This window comes from Urocitellus parryii, chromosome 13 (assembly GCF_045843805.1).
Source record: "Urocitellus parryii isolate mUroPar1 chromosome 13, mUroPar1.hap1, whole genome shotgun sequence".
Classification (NCBI taxonomy): domain Eukaryota; kingdom Metazoa; phylum Chordata; class Mammalia; order Rodentia; family Sciuridae; genus Urocitellus; species Urocitellus parryii.
Window position 1 is genome coordinate 24,843,467 of NC_135543.1, and position 21,384 is coordinate 24,864,850.

General features: G+C 46.3%; 1 protein-coding gene across 3 annotated transcripts in view; it reads right to left on the reverse strand.

Annotated features, from left to right (window-relative positions):
• The window catches only part of Ctif (cap binding complex dependent translation initiation factor), a 262,414-nt gene that overhangs the window by 31,663 nt on the left and 209,367 nt on the right, over nt 1-21,384 (reverse strand). For all 3 annotated transcript variants that reach the window (XM_026393788.2, XM_026393787.2, XM_077792243.1), the window contains one exon: nt 6,101-6,256. In XM_026393788.2, coding sequence (XP_026249573.1) covers nt 6,101-6,256 — 156 coding nt within the window. The remainder of the gene's footprint in view (nt 1-6,100; nt 6,257-21,384) is intronic.

The following is a 21,384-nucleotide window of genomic DNA, read 5'->3' on the forward strand; positions in this document are numbered from 1 at the left end:
TAGGCAAAGGAACTGAAGAGACACTTCACAGGAGAAGAGATAAGAATGGTCAACAAATATATGAAAAATATGTTCAACATCTTTGGCAATTAGAGAAATACAAATTAAAACTACGCTGAGATTTTATCCTACTCCAGTCAGAATGGCAATTATCAAGAATACAAGTAACAATAAATGTTGGTGAGGATGTGGGGACAAGGTACCCTCATACATTGCTGGTGGGACCACAAATGGTGCAATCACTCTGGAAAACAGTCCAGAGGTTCCTCAGAAAACTTGGAATGGAACCACCAGTTCACCCAGTTACCCGACTCCATGGTCTATAACCAAAGGGCTTAAAATCAGCATGCTAAGCTATGGAACCAATCTAGGTGTCCTTCAGCAGATGAATGGATAAAGAAAATGTGTTATATATACACAATGGAATATTACTCAGCCTTATGGAAGAGTGAAATTATGGCATTTACTGGTAAATGGATGGAATTGGAGATTATTGTGCTAAGTGAAATAAGCCAGTTCCAAAATGAACTCCCAAATGATTAAAAGACCAAATGTTCTCTCTGATATGTGGATGCTAAGGGGGTGGGGGAAGAATAAAAGTTCATTGGATTAGATAAAGGGGAATAAGGGAAGGGAATAGGGATGGGAATAGGAAACCCAGTGGAATGAATCGGACTTAACTCTCCTATGTTCATCTATGAATACACGACCAGTGAGACTCCACATCATGTGCGACCACAGAATGGGACCCTAATTAGAATAAGTCATACTCCATGCATGTATAACATGTCAAAACACACTCTACTGTCATGTGTATCTAAACAGAACAAATAAAATATAAAGAAAGAGCTCACAGGATGTCTTTGCATGATTGTGTCTTTTGTAATTTCTTCCATCAATGTTCTGTGGTTTTTTTGTGTCTTTTACTTCCTTAGTCAAGTTCATTCCAATGAACTTGAAAGTAGTTTATTCTTTTTGAAGCTATTGTAAATGGATTGTGTTCTTAATTTCCCTGTGGGATAGTTCGTTGGTAGTACATGGAAATGTAACTGATTTTGGTATTTAATTTTGTATCCTGTGACTTTATTGAATTTATTCATTGCAATAGTTTTTTGAAGGGAGTCTTTAACATTTTTTTTTTTTTTTAGATATAAGATCATTGTTGCCTGCAGTCGGAGACAATTTTGGTTCTTCCTTAGTGATCTGGGTACCTTTCACTTCTTCTTGTTCCCTAATCCCTATGGCTAGGACTTCCAGACTATGTTGAATACCCTTGTCTTGTTCCAGATCTTCAATTAATCAGGAACATTCTGAGATATCAAGAGAACGTCCACAAACCCAAAGTGATCTACAGATTCAATGGGATCCTTATAAGAATTCCAATAACATATTTTTATGGAAAGGCTAAAATATTCTAAAATTCTAAACCACAAAAGACCCCAAAGAGACAAAGCAGTCTTGGGAGAAGAACAAAGATGGAAGCATCACCTTTTCTAACTTCAAAATACATTACAAAGCTATAGTAGTCTAACCAGTATGGCATTGGCATGGAAACAGACATAAATTTTATGGTATAGCAAAGAGGGCCCAGAAATACATCCACACGTTTGTAGTCAACTGGTTTCCAACAAGGGTGCCAAGAACACACCATGGGGGAAAGACAGTCTCTTCAAAAAGTGGTGCTGGGAAAACTGGATGTCACCCACAGATGAACTGGACCCTTATCTCACACCACATGCAAAAATCAACTTGAACTTTATTATAAAGACTTAAATTATAAAGACTTAAATGTAAGACTTCACGCTATACAGTTACTTTAAAACATAGAGACCAAGCTTCTTGACATTGGTCTGGAAATGATTTTGAGATAGGATCTCAAAAGTATAGTTAACAAAAAGGAAAACAGACAAATAGGCTCATGTCAAACTAAAAAACCTCTGCACAGCAAAAGAAACTCATCATCAGAGCGAGAGACAGTCTCTGGAGAAGATATTCACAAACCATAGGTCACATAAGAGGCTCAAACACAATCTAAGATATTATTTACTCTGCCACTTGATGGCTGTGTGGCCCTCAGCAAGTTGCCTGATCTCTCTGTTTTCCTTTGGAAAATGGGGGTGATTATCTGCAGGTCGGTGCACTAGTTGAAAGAGAACTCCCAGAGTGCTTTGGACAGTGCTTTCCACAGGGCGAGAGGCGCTGTTATCACAACTAGATGGAACCATCAGCCAATGTTCCAAGGACGCGGCAAGGATGGGGTGGCAAGTGTGGAGCGTTGGGTTCCCCACGAGGGAGCTGCCTGGGAGCTGTCCTGTGGGCTGGGCCGGGGGAGCACCACAGAAGAGGTGACTTTGGCTGGGCCGAGCAGGAAGTGTCCTGGCCAGGAAGACAGAGGCAGAGATGACTCCCAGGTTTCAGGCTTGAGCAGATAATTGGCCAAGTCAGGGTGGGGAAGAAGTGCCCAGGGGACTTGTCTTGGGGCAGGGACTCTGAGGGCTGGTGTCCTCCAAGCCAGCAGGCCTGGGGGCTGAGCACATGGCCTGGCTCCAGGCCCAGGGACAAAGGTGACTGGGGCAGGTCACAAGGACATTTTCTCTCCCCTAGGCTTGCTCTAGGAGACCCTTCACATGGAGACGGCGCCCTGGGTGTGACTCGGGGAAAGAACCGAGGCCATGGGGGTAGGGAGAAGCAGGGACTGGAGCTGTGGCCCATGTCCATGACAAAGGGCAGTTAGAGGAGTTTCAGGGACGCTGTGTGCTGCATGGAGTGGGTCTGGGCCCACGGGGGGGCCTGGACCGGGCAAGGGGGCTTTGGGGTGCAGTTCTCCCACCTTGTTGGAGGAGCCCAAGGTTAGGCAAGACCCGGGGTGGTCCAGTGGGCAGTTAGGAATATGGGCGGGGGTGGTTCTGGGAGTTAGGTAGGCAGAGTGGGTGCTGCAGATTTGGGGTCAGACCTCTCCATGGCACCAGGGGAAAGCCCAAGCTTCCCCAGCACAAGGGGGGCCTGCAGCAGGGCCTTTGGCTACGGAAATTCAGTGAGCGGCCTCAACCTGCTCGGGAGCCTGTGGTCAGGCAGGGACATAAACTTGGTAAAACTGACTCTCAGCAAGGTTCTCCAAGGAGCTGAGAAAGGTCTCAGGTTCTCCAAAGGGACTGTCAAGATTCCTAGTTCACCTTCTAATATTCTCATTTTTTTTTTTTTTTTTTAAGTACTGGGATTGAACCCAGGGTTTTGCATATGGTAGGCAAGAGCTCTACCACTGAGCCTCACACCCAGCCCTTTTTACTTTGAGAAAGGGTCTTGCTAAGTTGCTGAGGCTGGCCTCGAACTTGCAATCCTCCTGCTTTAGCTTTCCGCATCGCTGGAATTATAGGTGTGTGCCCATGCGCCCAGCCCTGTCCTCACCTTTTCTTAAGGCCCCATTCTGGGGAAGCTGATTCGTGGAGTGGGAGTTCAAGAACTCCAGGCAGCCTAGCATGGTTTGGCCGTGTCCATGGTCAGGGCCCTCAGCCCACGTTCTCTTTAAGCTTAGGCATTTGCTCAGTCCCTGAGCCCCATCAGCCGGGAGGAGCCCTGCTCTCTGAGAGCTGAAGGCCCCAGAATATGGCCTCTGGGCTCTTCCTTCTGTGCTCAGCGACTTGGCCTAGAGCACTCGGCTCCCTCTCCATGCTAACCCATCTTCCCCAAACCCTTGCAGAAAAAGCAGAATGAGCTTCTATGCAGATGAGGAAAGCTCAGAGCAGGTAAACTCTCCCCCAAGATGGCACAGTTAAAAAACCGCAGAGCTAGGATTGAAACATTGGGGTAGCCTGAATCAGGGAGCCTGCTCTACCTTGGGGCTCTGTTTTCTTCTTTTACAAAATGGTGAATGGCATGAATGATTTATTTACTCTTCAAGTTTGCCATGAGCATGATCTGGGTCTGTGTTTTTCAAACTCTGCCCCCAAAGTTTAATCCATCAAACAAATGTGCATTGGGAAGGGCTCTCTGTTCTTGTCTGTGTAGGTCTCCTGGTACCTTTGGCACCTCATGCCAGAAAGTTTGCACTAACTCAGATGGTGTGAAAAGTGTCCCAGTAGCCAGGCCAGTGCTCAGCTACAGCCCTGCCCTGCTTCCTGCTGAGGGAGCAGGTGACAACAACACGGGATGGGGGTGGGGTGTGTTAAGATCACACAGAAGGAACCTGCTGGGGCAATTCAGGTCACTGCCCGAGAACAGCACTGTCCCTGTCTTGAGGTGGCTGGCCAGAGGCACAGGGCAATGCAGGCAAGGATGGGAGGACCCCAGAGGCCATCCAGGAAGCTCCCTGCCTCAACTCAACCCAAAGGGACCCGGAAGGCAAAGCTGCCAGCCCTGTGGGTGCTGCGTGCTGGGCCAAGGCCCTTGACCGTGAACTAGCCCGGAGAGGTAGACGGCGGGACTGGGGAAACAAGTCTGAATTCAAGAACATTTGTAAAGAAACAGGGTTCTTCCTGTACAGTGGCAGAGGCTTGCTGGCTTATCAAGTGTCCCAACCTGCACACTCTGTTTTAGGCTGGAATGAGCACACCATGGTCCTATAAACAGAGGCTCTGAAAACACCATAAACACAACTCTGCCTCTGCTCAAATTGCTCTGTTATCTTCTTCCATTCAAAAAACACAAACACGTCCCTGGACTCCACCCCTCCCCTTCAGCCAACCAGAGCCCTTTCCCTGCTGCCCCCCCACCCCCACCCCGTGGCCCTGTGTGGACTTCCAGAAGGGCTCACCCGTGCATCCATCCTCTCCTCCACTGACACCCAGGTCCCCGTGACCTCCTTGTGGTCAAAGCCAGGACACTTCTCTGGGTTGGTCCTTTGGCTCTCTAGAACCTGTCCCTCCCAGTGTCCTGGTAGTAGCAGAGGGCTGCCAGGGTGGGAGGGGACAGCACTCCAGAAGTAAGGGACTTGCAGAACCTTCTGTCAGAGGGCGGCTGCGATGGTTCTCATGGACTCTTCTGGACTCTTCTTGACACCTCACCCTCTTGGTTTGCCTCCGCCCGCCCAGGCCATTCCTCTTTCGCCCCCTCTATGACCCCGCCTCTCTCCCCATCTAGACCCTCTTTCTGAGTGACTCCATCCATCTCCAGGCTCCAGCACCAGGTGCACATGTACACTTAACCCGAGTGAACCCCCTGTCTCCCTGTAACCCCTTCCGGAGCCTCAAACCCTTCTGTCCATCCACCTTGGACCCAAGGGTGCTCAACAGGAGACCCAAATGTCATGTCGCGAAACTGATTCCCGGTTCTCATCCCCATACTGCTTCCCTTCCAGCATTTGCTCTTCTTGAAAATGTGGCCACAGGTTGGTAAACAGAGAACTTGTTAGTTTCTTCCTCCATCTCCAACAGCATGTCCTGTTGGCTCTAACTCAAAAATACAACCAGGACTCAACACCCCTCTCCCTCCTCTTTCTCAGGGCTGTATTCATAGCCCCCAACCTCACCCTGCTGATACTGGGTCCCAAGAAATCCCAGTTGGGCTCCAAGCTTCCATTTTTTGTCCCCTTTCAAATTTATCCTGAGAACGGCCAGAATTACCTTATAAAATGTGTTATGATACTCTGTAGGGCAAGTGCCCCATGAAGTTCTTGCTTCTTCAAAATTTATATATTTACTTTTTTTCCTTTCCTAGGGACCCAACCCAGGGCCTTGCATGTGCTAGACAAGCACTCTACTGCTCAGTCACACTCCCAGCCCTGGTTATTCTTATTTATTCCTTTTTCAGATGAAATGTAGAAGTAAATATGTTCTTTATAGAAAATTCATTGAAATAATACCCTAGGCCTCCTCTCTGTGGCCAGCGTGTTGGATTAGGAGTTACTGAAGTCTGAGTTAAAGTAGTTCTTTAGGTAGACCTAATAAATGAAAACCTGGCTTTCGACGGAGAGGCATGGGGAATGACGTCTCTCTTTACCAAAGCATTTATAAGCTATGCAACCTTGCAGCTTTCTAGCGCTTCTCGCCCGAGCTGCCATTTCTGCGAGCCGGGGGCGTGGCCAGGATGCGCCCGGCCGGGGGCGTGGTCCGGGGTGTGGCCTGTCGGGGCGGGGCCCGGCGGAGGCGGGGCCTGCGGCTCTTACCTCCCTGAGGCACGTGTAGATGGGGCACACCAGCACGCGGAAGGGCTCGCCTGTGCTGCTGCGCATGGTGCCGAACACCTCGCACAGGAAGGTGATGAAGCCGAGCCAGCGCTCCACGTCCTGTTGCTGCAGCTCCTCGCGCACTGTGAAGTCCTTCTGTGGGGGCACAAAAGACTGTGTCAGCGAGGGGCCCGGGCACAAGCCGCTGTGCCACAGAACCTGCTGTCCAAGGGCCGCCCTGGGCAGCAGGCAAACCCCATGTCTTAAATGACGATGGGGTGGGTGACCTGTGGACTCTCTGGGGCAGCGGGACCACCTTGACTGGAGGCCTCTACACCTCTTCTCCAGGTGTCGCTGTGTTGGGGCACAGATTCATCTTTTCCCAATGTTGCTCAGGCATGCTGCAGGTCACCACCCTCCTTCCCAGAGGCCCTTAAATCTTGCCTTCGTGACCCCAAGACTGAGGAGGGGGGGATGGGATCGGGATGACAGCCTTCTTAGACTGCTCCCCTCCCTCTTTCAACTCCCTGTGGCTACACTGTCTCCTTTGGCTAAGCTCCGTATCACAACCTCTCCATCAGGGAGGGTAACCAGAACACACCCTTGCCAACAGGGCCAGCAACTGGTCACCCAGGCCCATTTTTAGCCCTGGCCGTTGGCTAGAAACACAAGTACAGCCCCTGCCTGCAAAGGGTCTAGAAGACAGTAGGAAAACTGAAGCATGCGTTCCTTCACTCACTCATTCTCCCTCCTTAGAGTATTACTGTGCTACCTGCCAGGGGCTGGCCTAGGGGCTAGGCTAAGCGGGTTCCCTGTTAACTATGATACAAGAGAGATGGGATTAAAAGCCATCAAGGGTTCCAGTAAAGGGACTTTGGAGTTCAGAGGCAGGAGTTACTACTCTCAACTGGAAAGCAGAGCCTTCAAAGAGGCTAGGATTCTGACAGGAACAAGCATCTAGAGTAGTCAAACTCATAGAACAGAAAGAATGCCTAGGGTTGGAGGCAGGGGAGTCATTTAATGGGTACAGAGTTTCAATTTTGCAAGATGAAAAAGTCTTGGAGTGTGAGTGTAAGTTAACCCTACCCAGCCACAAAACGATAAAGTTGCTTGAAACTTTTATCTTACTTGAATGCATGTTCCAGCCAACAAAATTTATGACTCAAGTCTGAGGAAATCATAGTACAGAGGAATGGGAAGGGAAAATCAGGTAAATGCATGAAATCCAGTCAAAATAATTAATTATAGCTGGCTGCGGAGGTATATGCCTGTAATCCCAGTAGACAGGGAGGCTGAGGCAGGAGGATTGCAAGACAGAATCAGACTCAGAAAATGAAAGACAGAAGAGAGAAAAGAAAAATAAATAAAAGGAAAAAATTATACTGGGAAATGAAACAACTTAGTGAGGCCATAAGCAACTCAGTGAGATGCTCATATAAAATACAAAAAAAGAGCTGGGGATGTGGCTCAGCGGTTAAGTTCCCCTGGGTTCATTCCCTGGTACTTAAAAAAAAAAAAAGTAACAATTTTGGTTATAGAGTGAATCAAAAACTAGACATAATCTTTGTAAGAGAAGATTTTTTTTTTTTTTTATTTTAACAACCTTTTTTTTTTTTTAAACTTCATTATTAGTTTTGGACCCTGAAGGATTGTTTGGAGTTTTAGCAGGGAAGCACAGCTACTGGGATACCCTTGGTCAAAGAAAGCTCCCCCTCTATTGCAAAGGTCATCCTCCTCTACCGAGCACACAGCTTCAGGAGGGACACACATGGAGTGTTGAGGGCGCAAGGGGACATCTACCTAGCGATGGGGTACCTACCCTGGAGATCAATGGGGTGACAGGTATAAAAGCCAGATCGTCCTCACATCCTCATTATTAATTTTGGAAACAGGGCCTTACTCTGCTGCCCAGGTGGGTCTCAAGCTCCTGAGCTCAAGTGATTATGCCTGGCTGATATTTAGTTTTAAAAATAAATAATAGTTTCATAGTAGTAGTGACTTAATAATCCAAGATTACTGACAACTGGTAAATACTTGTGGGAAGGGGATGAAAAATAAATAAAGCCTAAGTGTGATAATCATAGAAATATAAGTTAAAGTACATTTTAAAAAAATGTTCAAACACTAGTAGATTGTTAGTAGAACTGAAAACAGAAAATGAAAGAGAGAAGAGAGAAAAGAAAAATAAATAAAGGAAAAAAATTGTACTAGGAAATGAAACTACTAACATTCTATTATTGGTGAAATGGGCAAGATGATTTAAATAATAGAATTATTTAAATAGTAGTATTAATAAGTCTAAATTAAAGCAACCTTATAGTGAACTGTGATTCCACTATAATTTTCAAAACATAGAAATTATATGGGTTAGATACTGGGACCAAGAATTAGCAACAACTTAAAAAAAAACAACAATTACTTATGTATTTAAAAGGTATCCTCTTAAAGAAAGATGGGATAAGAAATAATCAAATATTCAATAGATTATTTAGGAAACAAAGAGCCATAAAAACCGGTAGGATGTGGCCCAAGTTATGATAAGAGGTCAATTTATAGTTTTAACTATTTTGGCTATTAAATAAAGGAAGAAAATGTATCACTTAAACCTCTGTTTTCCAATATGATAAACACTAGATATGTATGATTATTGGGTGCTTATAATGTGGCTAACCAAACTGACATGTTCTGTGAATGTACAGTAGACAGGGTTTTTCAGAGATTCATATAAAAACAAGAACACAAAATGTTTCATATTTTAAAGGCTTAGAACCCATTGAAATGTGGGGTGTACTGAGTTAAATAAAATATATTATTAAATTTCAAATCACACATTTGTCTGACAGTGTTACTCCAAACATGCAGCTCAAAAAGTTAAAAAACTGCTGAGCCAGTGGCATACACTTAGAATGTCAGTGTCTTGGGAGGCTGAGGAGGGAGGACCTAAGTTGGAGGCCAGCCTGGGCAACTTGGTGAGACCCTGTCTCAAAAAAAAAAAAAAAAAAAAAAAAAAAAAAGAAAAAGAAAAAAATCAAAAGGGCTGGAGGCAAAGTTCCGTGGTAGAAGTATCTCTGGGCTTAACCCCAAGTGTCAGGAACAAAAAAAAAAAAAAAAAAAAAAATTCAACAAACAAAACAAGACAAAAACCCAACCGAGCTAATAAAACCACAGCTAAGGAAATACAGAAAAGGACATAACCCAGATAAAGCTGGAAATTAATTAATTAGAGAAAGGAAGCTATATATAAAATTAAGAAGCAATAGAAGTGAAATAAGACGTGAAAATGAATATGACTTTGATTTTGAAAAAAAAAAAGAATGGAATGGGTGATTTTTCAGAACATAAACATCATCCAACTTTACTTTAAAAAGGAAAAATCCAGAATAGATGAAAAAAACATAAAATGAAAAGTTATGAAAGATTTACCTTTATAAAGTCTCTAAATTTATGACTTTTGTAGGTAAATTCATTCAAACTTTCAAAGAATTAGATAACTGCTCTCCTTTGGAGACTGACTCAGAATCAGGAAAAGATACACTTTCCAACCAGGTCCCTCTGACACAAACTCCTAACAGTAAATTGTGAACAAGGATCCCTGTAATGTGAATAGACGTCAAGTCTCAAGTAAAATACCAGGAAATGAATCCAATATAACCAAGTAGATTTTTATCCAAGGAAGACAAGAATGATTTAGTATCAGGAAATCTATAAAGTAATACATCACATCAATAGGTCTGATTAAGAAACAGCAACAATGACCAATGACCCTCAATGACCCTTGGAACAGAGGAAATAAAATTATTAGATTAGCCAGGCCCAGTGGCTCAGGAGGCTGAGGCAGGAGGATGGAGAGTTCAAAGCCAGCCTCAGCAATTTAGTAAGGCCCTAAGAAACTCCGTGAGACCCTGACTCTAAATAAAATGTAAAAAGGGCTGAGGATGTGGCTTAGTGGTTAAGTGTCCCTGGGTTCAATCCCTGGTACCAAAAAAAAAGAAAGAAAAAAAAATAGATTATATGTATGAAAAATCCAGGAAAACACTCTAATAAAGATGAGAATTAATCAGAAGTTAGTAATTAAAAGAATATTTACATAAAAATTAATATACAAAATCAACAGCTTTCTTCATAGCCACATTGACCAGTGCCACATTTTAATGCACAAAAGCTTATCGGTAAAAGCAACAAGATAGTGAAATTCCTCCATGAAGAAAACTGCAAAGACTAAGCTGAAGCTTTTGAGCGATGGTCTTGAACAAGTGAAGAAACACATAATATTCCCAGTGATAAGCTTTGTAAAGATGGTGGTTCTCCAAGCACTTCACAGAAGAAGAAATACGAATGATGGTTAACAAATATATGAAAAAGTATTCAACGTCTCTAGCAATTAGAGAAATACGAATCAAAACTACACTGAGATTCCATCTCACTCCAGTAAGAATGGCAATTATCAAGAATACAGATAACATTAAATGTTGGCAAGGATGTGGGGAAAGAGGTTCATTTATACATTGCTGGCAGGACTGCAAACTGGTGCAATCACCCTGGAAAGCAGTATGGAGATTCCTTAGAAAACTTGGAATGGAACCAACATTTAACTCAGTTATCCCACTCCTCAGTCTATACCCAAAGGACTTAAAATCAGCATACTACAGAGACACAGCCACTTCAATGTTTATAGCAGCTCAATTCCCAAGAGCCAAGCTATCGAACAAACCCAGGTGCTCTACAACAAATGAATGGATAAACAAAATGTGGTAATATATACACAATGGAATATTACTCAGCCATAAAGAAGAATGAAATTATGGCATTTGCTGGTAAATGGATGGAAATGGAGAATGTCATGCTAAGTGAAACAAGCCAATTCCAAAGAACCAAAGGCCAAATGTCTTCTCTGATATGCGGATGCTAACCCACAACAAGGGAGGAGAAGATCAGAAGTTAATTAGAGAAAACTAAGACTTTATTATGGTTTGACCTGATAGTTGCACCTTTGGGTGATTAACATAAAGAAACAATTAAAAGTCACAGAAAAAAATCAGCTTAATGCACACTAAAAATTCAATAACAAAAGCTTCAAGACCAGGGGGATGGCTAAGTAAACGATGATCCATGGATTCACTGAAAGTTATGCTTATGACAAGTTTATAAAAGGACGAGAAAATGTTTACATAATGCTCAACGAAAAGAGCAGCCACAAAACTGCATGTACTCTACCATCTCCTTCATGATTAAGATTTTTTAAAAATGAGAAATATTCAAAGTGGTTTTTTAATAGTAGTTGTTTCTTAATAGTGGAATTATGAATGATCTTTATTTTTCATTTATTCATCAGAGTATGATCTTTATTTTTCACTTAAAATTTCTTTTTTAGCTGTGCAGGGACACAATACCTTTATTTATTTTTATGTGGTGCTGAGGATTGAACTCAGTGCCTCACACATGCAAGGCAAGCGCTCTGCCACGGAGCCACAACCCCAGGTCCTATTTTTTACTTTTTATTATTTTCTACATTTCTCTTTCTGTAACCATTTCTTTTTATAATCATTAAAAAAAAAAAAAGACAGTTACTGACTTTGGTGACCTCTTTCCTCCCTTTCTCGGAGGAGGACCGTGGACCTTTTGGGGCCATCTGGCAGCTAGCAGTGATTGGCACCAGAAAGGTGGGGAGCTGGGGTGTGGATGGGCCTGCCTGGAGGTCACCAGCCCGCCTGCGTGCCTCCTCTGGATGCAGGGGCTGGAGATTGCCAGCTCTCCCTCTGAACGAGGACTCCCTTTCCTGGGGTCCTGCTCTGCCCGGACCTCAGCCTTTTGCATCCCAAAGCAGCAGGGCCTCAGATCCATGGCAGCCATTTCCAAGTCTGCTCTTTGGCTCTAGGTTCTCATCTGACTGGCAGGCTCCCTCCCAGTATCCCTGACTGCCTTTCCCCAAACTTTAAGGCTACCATTTAAGCCCTGTTTCCTGCCTAAAACTATTTATTGACGTCCTGCTATTTCCTGCACCGGCCACATCAATAAGCCCTGAAAGCCATTCAGTGTCTCAGGTTTCCCAAGGCATTCTGGGAAATTCTTCCCGCTCTGGATAACCACATGGACCCTGGCAGAGTGGAGTCCTGTGGCCGAGCCAAAACCAGCTGTGTACAGGCAGAGGGGGAAAACATCCCCTGGCCAGCCCCCGCAGGCAGCCGGCAGCCACCGCAGGGAGATGGATGCTGCTGCAGAGGAGGGAGGGGCCGAGGACAAGGACCACAGTGTATTTTTGCACTCCCTGAAGGGGACGGGCAGACCCCATCCCTGCGGGCACACCATCGCTCTCCTCTCCCTCTTCTAAAACAAATGACGGAGGGAGACCTGCCCGTCCAAACTTGACTTTGGCGTGCTCCTGTCGGGAGAGGCGGCTGCTGCTGCCCTCTGAGGAGGGGGTGGTGGGGGGCAGGAAGCTTCCTTGGCCTTGAACAGTTGGGATGCAGCCTGGGAGAGGTGGGCAGTGGGGGAGCCGGGGGCAGCTCCCCAGCAGTGGATCCCGGCCATTCTCCCAGGTAACGGGTTGGGGGGCTTAAAAGAAGGATGTGATAGAATTATTTATATTAGGAAGAGGAAAGCAATTTCCAAATCAAGGATGCTTCCCCCCACCCCTTACGTGGCTCAACCCTTCCCTCCTTCAGAGTTCTGATCCCACGTGGCTCCTCGGGAGGTCCCTGGACCACCTCATTATAAGAGGGGCTCCTGCTCTCTTCTTTCCCTCCTAACCCTTATCACCTGCTATTGGGGGTCAGTGTTGTGGATGACCTGTCCCTTCACCAGAAGGGACACCCCAGGGGGGTGGACCTCGTATCCATTGCTGTGTCCCTAGAATGGGACCTGGTTCATGACAGGTGCTCAGAGAACGCGTCGGGCCTGGATGGAGAGAGGGACCAGACCTCTCTAGAAGCCCAGGCAGCTGCCCTTCTTTATAAATCTAAAACTTGAGCACGGACGGTGAGTAAGCTTGCCCAATTCTTCTTTCCTCTTATTTGTGACTTCTCATTTCACTTCCCAGGGTTGTTTTTTTTTTTTTTTTTTTTTAACCCTTCTCAGGGTTGCTTCAAGTAAGGCCATGGAATCACCTGTGACTTGGATCTTGTTTCTCCCCAGCCCCGATCTCTCCGTCAGTCAGACTGTCCTGCTCTGAGGTGCTTGGAGACCCCAATGCAGACTCCCCTGCGCCTCCTCCATAAGGCCTCCTCACTCGGTCCCCTTCACCCAGCACAGGGCCTGCTACTTGCCCCGCCCAAGTCATCATCATTGGGGGGGTCCCAGGGAAGAGCCTCCTTCTCAAAGTAGCCACTGGGGTCCTTTCTTGGCACAGGCTGGCACCAGCGGTGATTCAGGGAGGGGAATTCCAAGCCTAGAGCTGCTCAGGAGCGTGGGACCTGGGGACATTTTACACAGCAGGTCACTCCTGGCCCAGAGAGGATCCTGAATGTTCCTTTTCCTGGATTTTCTTGGGACTCTGGGGCCCCATGAAACACCCCTGAATCCTTAAGAGAAAGTATTCAGGGATGTTAAGCCACCTCAAGTTGGTGTCTGTGACTTGGGACCAAAAGAAAACTCAGGGGTTCAGCAATAGGCTCCTCTTCTGTGACGGGTTCCAGGGTGCTGCACAAGGTGACGAGGACTCCTGAGCCTGGAGTGGGCAGAGCTGGGGAGAGGCAGCGCTTCCGTTGTGGGGGGATCAGGGGTGGAGGAGGGGGAGGGGCGCTCCGGCCAGCACCCTGTCTCTGGCAGGGCTCTCCAGGCCCGCCTCTCACACACCCACTCGGAGCAGCACTCAGGAAGGACTGCCCACGTCGTGGCCTCTGACTGACCGGGTCAGGGAGACCTCCTTGGCTTCAGTGAGTCACACGTGCAATGTACTGGCACACAGTAGGTGTTTAACAAGTGGCAGGGAGACCTTCTGAGTTGTCTCCTGAGTCACTCTGCCCACCAAAGCCTGCCCAAGACCTGGCTGCGCCCTGCTGGCAGACATGTCCCTGGGCCGCACTCACAGCTGGCCATCTCAGCCACCTTCTGGTCGTAGCTGACAGTCTTGCTTCAGCCTGCTGGGCCAAGGCCTGGCCCTGGTGTCCACCATGCCTCAGCTCTGGGTCTGACCTGCAAGTCACCGTGTGTGCCTCGGATTCGGCAGTCATCTTCTGTGCCTGCCCATCCTGTCTGGGAGAGATGCCCCATAGGGCCCGGTGAGCACGGCCCTCTGCCCCAGGGCTGGTGGCCTGCCTCAAGTTCTGAGGTCTGCTGGACCCTGGGCCACTGCCTGGGTTTGGGTACCTCCTTTCTCACTGTAGGTTTGGATCTTTCCCTGAGTGTCCCTGGCCTCCCTGGTCCATGACCCAGATGCTCATCACATGATGCCAATTCCTGGTCACTCCAGCGCTTCTCTCTGCTCTGCCTCTGGACACAGGATTCTCTGCTGCTGACGGAACCTTCTCAATCTAGCTCAGGCACCTGGGGACTGAACTGGCTTAGGGGAAGGCCACAGAGCCAGCCCCAGGGGCCACAGAGGTTCTCTCCTCAAATCTCAGGGAAGGGTGGTGACTGGCCCTGCTCCTCGTGTGACCATCCTTCCCACCAATCACTGTGGAGATGGGCCTCTCTGATTGGCCAGGCCTGGGTCATGTGACCCTTGTGAACTGGGCAGTGAGTTCTGCCTAGATCCCTAGACGGAAGACAGACACCTCCGCCCAAGGGTGAACACAGACCCTGCCTGGGACCGAGGTGGCTGTCATGCCCCAAACTCTCCTGAGCATCCTGCCAAGTTCCCTGTGTGCTGGTGTAACTGCTGTCCTTTCTGTCCCACCCAGAAGTCACAGTAGAGCAATACTCTTGAATCCGATCAGTAGGCATGAAAATCGTGCCCTCAAGCCTATCTTTTAACAATTAATGATAATAAAAACTACTACTAAGGACTGTCTCTGTGACTGGTGGTTCAGGACACTGGGCTTGGGGATGCTTTCATCCTGGCATTTAGCTGTAGGCCAAGGGCACACACTGGCCTGGAACAGCCGTCAGCCTCTTCCAGTTGAGTCTAGATCATTCCGGAGACATTTCCCCAAGCTTTTTAGGCTGTGAGAACCCAGAATATTTCTGTTGGCAAAATCAGGTCAGGTAGGCTCAGCCTGCTGCTCTTCGGGAGGGGGCGGGGAGCAGTGCTGGGGTTCAGTGGGAGAAGCTGAGAAATCAGGCTGATTCAGTGGGAACTCTGTCTCACACTTCCGCAGGCGTGAAGCCTCATTCTCAGGCAAGGGGAGCCGGCACCTGCTGCGGCTGTGGCCTTGAGAAACCTTCAGAAGGGGCTGGAAGTTTTCCTTCAGCTGAGCAGGAGGGAGGGGCTGGATGGTCTGACAGATGGGGAAGACCAGGGGATGAACAGGAAGTCCCCACAGCAAAGTGTCCCTGGACTTGGGCTCAGGGAAGACACAAGTGCAGCTCACCAGTTCAGGGGCTGGGGGCTGAAGTCCATGCACCCGAGCAGGCCTCAGGAATCAGGCACTTCACAGCCTGGTCTCACCTGCAGCCCACCTGGCATCAGTGTGACTGACCCACCCTGCACCCACGTGACACCTTCCTGTACTTTACCGGCTCTGCCCCATGGCATCTCCCTGAAGGATGAGCTACCTTGGTCTCACCACCTCCCGAGGTGGATGGACTTGAACCCAGGTTTCTGATTCTGCCTCTGGTGTTCTCTGCACCCCTCAGAGGTGTCCTGTTTGAAAAGACCCCCACATAGACAGGATAGCATTCACCTCCATCCTGAAGAGAGAGCTGGGCTGCTGTTTCTCTGTAGAATGAGAATTCCTCCCTGCCTGACTGCCATATTGCCAGGAGAGTGGCTGAGGGCATGGAAGTGGGTCACCAGGGCTTGACCCAGTACAGGCGAGTGTTAGCCATGATGCACGGCTCTCTACGGAGACAGGGCAGGGGTGCCCACTTTGGCCTCAGTCTGAGGAAACCAATTGCAAAATAAAGGCAGGGAGTCTAGCGGATGGCATTCGGTGCCTGTGACCCATCTATAAGATGGAAAGAGACCATCCAACTGGTACCCAGGGCCAATGAGGCAATGGGATGATGATACAGATTGTGAAACCCTCCCTAAACAGAAAAGAGTTACTAGGGCCTGCTCTGCGAAGTGAGAAACGGAAGGACACCGCACGCAAACGTCCTGTCCTGAGTGAGGAATTGGGAGCTGGGGCCAGAATCTACTGACGCAGCTTTTTGGAGCTTCCTGGAGTCCGCCTGCAGAGATCTACCTGGACCAGGTTCAACTAAGAGGACACGACGTGGACATGCTGTGAGGGATGGGCCCACAGGCCACGCTCCGGAAGCCACTGGAAACTGATGAGTTTTGGAAATCCTAACCTTTAACGAGCAGCCCCGATCACTGCTGAGATCATTCGGAGGGCTGGTGTTAAAATAGGCGATTGTGCAGGTGTTATGAAACTATTCATAGAATTTGAGAAAACCCCTTGAAATGCTCACGAAGAGAATGGGCCTATGGTGGAGATTCCCGAATGAGTCAGCCTGAAGCCCCAGTCCACCCATGACTTTGACTTTTGCCACAGATGAAGTGTTCAAAAGTCACAGTAAGCTGCCGCAGATACTGCTGCTGTGCCCGGAGGTCTCTTCTCTGGGCACAGACTCCATTGCCTCAGATGTGAATTCCGAGGCCACCTCTGTGGTCGCTGCTGCTGAACCAGAAGTCTCCTGTCAATCAACTGCCGCCTGCACCTCTACGTTATTGCTGCTGCCAGCCTGAGGTCACCTTTCTGGGTGCTGCTGCCACAGGAGAAACTACTGCCCTGGGTGCACCTGAGGTCGACACTGCTGCTGACCCCCGGAGATCCCTGGGGATGCTGCCCCACAGCTGCTGCCCCTGCTGACCTGCTGCTTGATGCCAATCACCACCACCACTACTGCAGCTACCACGGCCTAGAGCACTGCTTCAGGGGAGACTCCAGGTTTGGTTGCATGTGGCTGCACCCATTTTGGGACACCAGCCAGGGCCTGGATGCTAGCGGGTTTACCACCACAAGAGCCTCTATAGTTTGTACTCTAAGTCGCTATTGGACTCATCCTTTTGATTTAATGCGAGAAAGCAGTAGACGCCTTAGTGGGAGCTATCAGGTGGTCTCACCAGTAAAGACAGAGAACCAGAAGTCTTCAGGGACACTAGGCATCTACAGGGTAGAATTTATCCTGCCTTAGATCCCTACTTCTGGTGGGGAAAACACACTAACAACATGAAAAAACAAGGGACTAAAGCGCCCCAAACAAACCAAGATGCTTCAACAACAGAAGCCGCTGATAACACAGTCGAAGAAATGTCCAAGGAGGAGTTCAGATTGTACACAGTTAAGCTGATATGCAAAGTAAAGGATAGTATAAGGAGTAAAAATCAAAGAAAAAATATAGGAAGTGAAAGACCACTTCAATAAAGAGTGAGAGATCACCAAACAAACAAATAAAAAACCAAGCAGAAATCCTTGAAGTGAAAGAATCAGTAAACCAAATTATAAATTCAATAGAAAACAGCATCAACAGACTAGACCACTTGGAAGACTGAACCTCAGCCAGTGAAGACAAAATATATGATCTTGAAAGTAGAGTTGACCGGGCTGGGGATGTGGCTCAAGCGGTAGCGCGCTCGCCTGGCGTGCGTGCGGCCCGGGTTCGATCCTCAGCACCACATACCAACAAAGATGTTGTGTCCGCCGAGAACTAAAAAATAAATATTAAAAAATTCTCTCTCTCTCTCTCTCTCTCTCTCTCTCTCTCTCTCTCTCTCTCTCATCTCTCTCACTCTCTCTCTTAAAAAAAAAAAAAAGAAAGTAGAGTTGACCATACAGAGAAGATGGTAAGAATCCATGAACAGAACATCCAAGAATTATGGGATAACATGAAAAGCCCAAATTTAAGAGTTATCCCAATAGATGAAGGAGCAGAGATATAAACCAAAGGAATGCACAATCTTTTCTATGATATAATAGCAGAAACCTGAAGAATGGAGTGGAAAATCAAATACAAGAGGCTTACAGGACCCCAAATGTACAAAATTACAGCAGACCCACACCGAGACACATTATAATGAGAATGACTAACACAGAGAATAAAGATAAAATCTTAAAGGCTATGAGAGAAAAAAAAAATCAAATTACTTATGGGGGAAAACCAATTTGGATCTCAACAGATTTCTCAACCCAGACCCCCAAAGCTAGGAGGTCCTGGAATAATATATTTCAAGCTCTGAAAGAAAATAGATGTCAACCAAGAATTTTATATCCAGCAAAATTAAGTTTCAGATTTGAAGATGAAATTAAAACCTTCCATGGTAAACAAAAATTAAAAGAATTCACAACTGTAAAGCCTACACTATAGAACATTCTCAACAAATACTCCATGAGGATGAAGTTAAAAAAAAAAAAAAGTGAAAATCAGCAAAGGGAGGATCTACACTAAAGGGACAGTCAAACAAATGAGAAACCAAGACAAATCAAAAACCAGAAATAAATCAAAATGACAGGGACTTCAAATCATATCTCAATCATAACCTTGAATGTTAACGGCCTAAACACATCAATCAAAAGACATAGACTGGGGCTGGGGCTTTAACTCGGTGGTATAGCACTTGCCTCCCATGTGTGAGGCACTGGGTTCAATCCTTAGCACCACATGAAACTAAATAGAACCTGTGTGTTTATCTACAACTAAATAAATATTCTTTTTTAAAAATAATTAGTTTTTTTAGTTTTAGGTGGACATGATGTCTTTATTTTATTTCTATGTGGTGCTGAGGATCGAACCCAGTGCCTCCTGCAAGCTAGGCAAGCACTCTGCCACTGAGCCACATACACAGCCCCTAAATATTCTTTTAAAAGACATAGACTGGCAGATTGGATTAAAAACAAGACCCAACAATATGCTGTCTTCAAGAAACTCACCTCATGGGCAAAGACATCCACAGGCTGAAGGTGAAAAGATGGGAAAAAACTCATCACTCATCTGGATTGTGTAAACGAGCAGGGGTTTCCATTCTCATCTCAGATAAAGTAGACTTCAAACCAAAGTTAATCAGAAGAGACAAAGAAGGACATTTCATACTTCTTAGGGGAAGTATATATAAGCAGGACATAACAATTATAAATATTTATGCCCCAAACAATGGAGCATCTATGTTCATCAGACAAACCCTCCTCAATTTCAAGAGTCAAATAGACCACAATACAATAATACTGGGTGACTTTAACACACCTCTCTCATTACTGCATAGATCTTCCAAACAAAAACTAAATAAGGAAACTATAGAACTAAATAATACAATCAATAATTTAGACAACAGACACATATAGAATATTTCATCCATCAAGGGCAAATATACTTTCTTCTCAGTAGCACATGGCTCCTTCTTTAAAATATACCATATCTTATGCCACAAAGCAACTCTTAGTAAATACAAAAAACAAAACAAAAATAAAACAAACAAACAAACAAAAAACAACAGAGATAATACCCTGCATTCTATCAGACCACAATGGAATGAAATTAGAAATCAATGATAAAATAAAAAACGGAAGCTACTGTAACAAATGGAGACTAAATAATACACAATTGAATGATGAATGGAGAGTAGAAGAAATCAAGGATGAAATAAAAAAATTCTTAGAGGTAAATGAGAACACTGATACAACATATCAAAATCTCTGGGATACTATGAAGGCAGTATTAAGAGGAAAGTTTATTGAATTGAGTGCATTTATTAAGAGAATGAAATGTCAACAAATAGATGACCTAACACTACATCTCAAAGCCCTAGAAAAATAAGAACGAATCAACACCAAAAGCAGTAAGATGCAGGTACACTCATACACTGCTGGTGGGACTGCAAATTGGTGCAATCACTATGGAAAGCAGTATGGAGATTCCTCAGAAAACTGGGAATGGTACCACCAGTTGACCCAGCTATCCCACTCCTTGGTTTATACCCAAAGGACTTAAAATCAGCATACTGCAGTGATGCAGCCACATCAATGTTTATAGCAGCACAATTACAATAGCTAGACAATGGAACCCATCTAGGTGTTCCTCAATAGATGAATGGATAAAGAAAATGTGGTATATAAAATCAATGGAATCTTATTCAGCTTTAAAGAAGAGTGAAATTAGGACATTTGCCAGTAAATGGTTGGAGTTGGAGAATATCATGCTAAGTGAAATAAGCCAATCCCACAAAACCAAAGGCCGAATGTTTTCTCTAATATGCAGATGCTAATTCACAATAAGGCAGGGGGCACTAGGGAAGAATAGCATTACCTTAGATTAGGTAGAGGGAAGTGATAGGAGGGGAGGGGAGGGGACGTGGGGATAGGAAGATAGTAAAATGAAACAGACATTATTACTGTATGTACATATGTGACTGCATGACCAATATGATTCTGCAACATGCACTCCCAGAAAAATGAGAAATTATATCCCATCTATGTATGACATATCAAAGTGCATAAATGCATTCTACTTCATGTATAACTAATTAAAACAAATAAAAAATTTTAAAAATGGTCACTTTAACATTGTACAGGGCGTTATCCCTTGAGGAAGCTGCAGTGGGGTGTGTGTATCTTTTTCCAAGCCCTGTCCCCAAATGTTTCCTGGGTGGCCGTTAAGGAACAGGCATGGGTGAGGGACACAGAGAACAGTGGGGGGAAGCCAGGACAGAGGAGGAGGACACAAAGTCCAGTGGGCTTGGGGAGGGTGAGCAAGTGCATCTGGGCACTGGGGCCGCCCTTTGTGTCCCGTCTCTGGACACCGTGTGGAGACACAGGTGCAGAAGTCAGGGTTGGGCCTGTCATTTTCTGCAAAGACATGGAGGGTGCTGTTGGCACAGCTTCACCCGAGCAGGCACCTCTGTTGCGACAGGCCCTTCTGTTTGGTCCTGACCAGCCAGACTTGGTGACGTCTGCTCCGTGCAGCCTGGCAGGCGTGGGGCCCCGAAGAAGGCGCTCAGGCCATCTCTGTGAGATGTGTGCTCGGCTGTGAAGAGCACCTGGGCTCCTGGCGTGGTTCCCAAGGACCCCCCTGTGGGGACGGGTGAGGTGGGCAGATTGGAGCTCGAAGATCCCAGGCAGAGGCTGTGGCTGGGGACAGACCTGAGACTGAGTTTGGAAAAAACAAGTTGCTACTAAAAATGCATGAAGACCCCTGGGTGTGTCCAACTGGGCATGATGGGCTTGAAAGCCCGACAAGCCTGGAAGGGACCC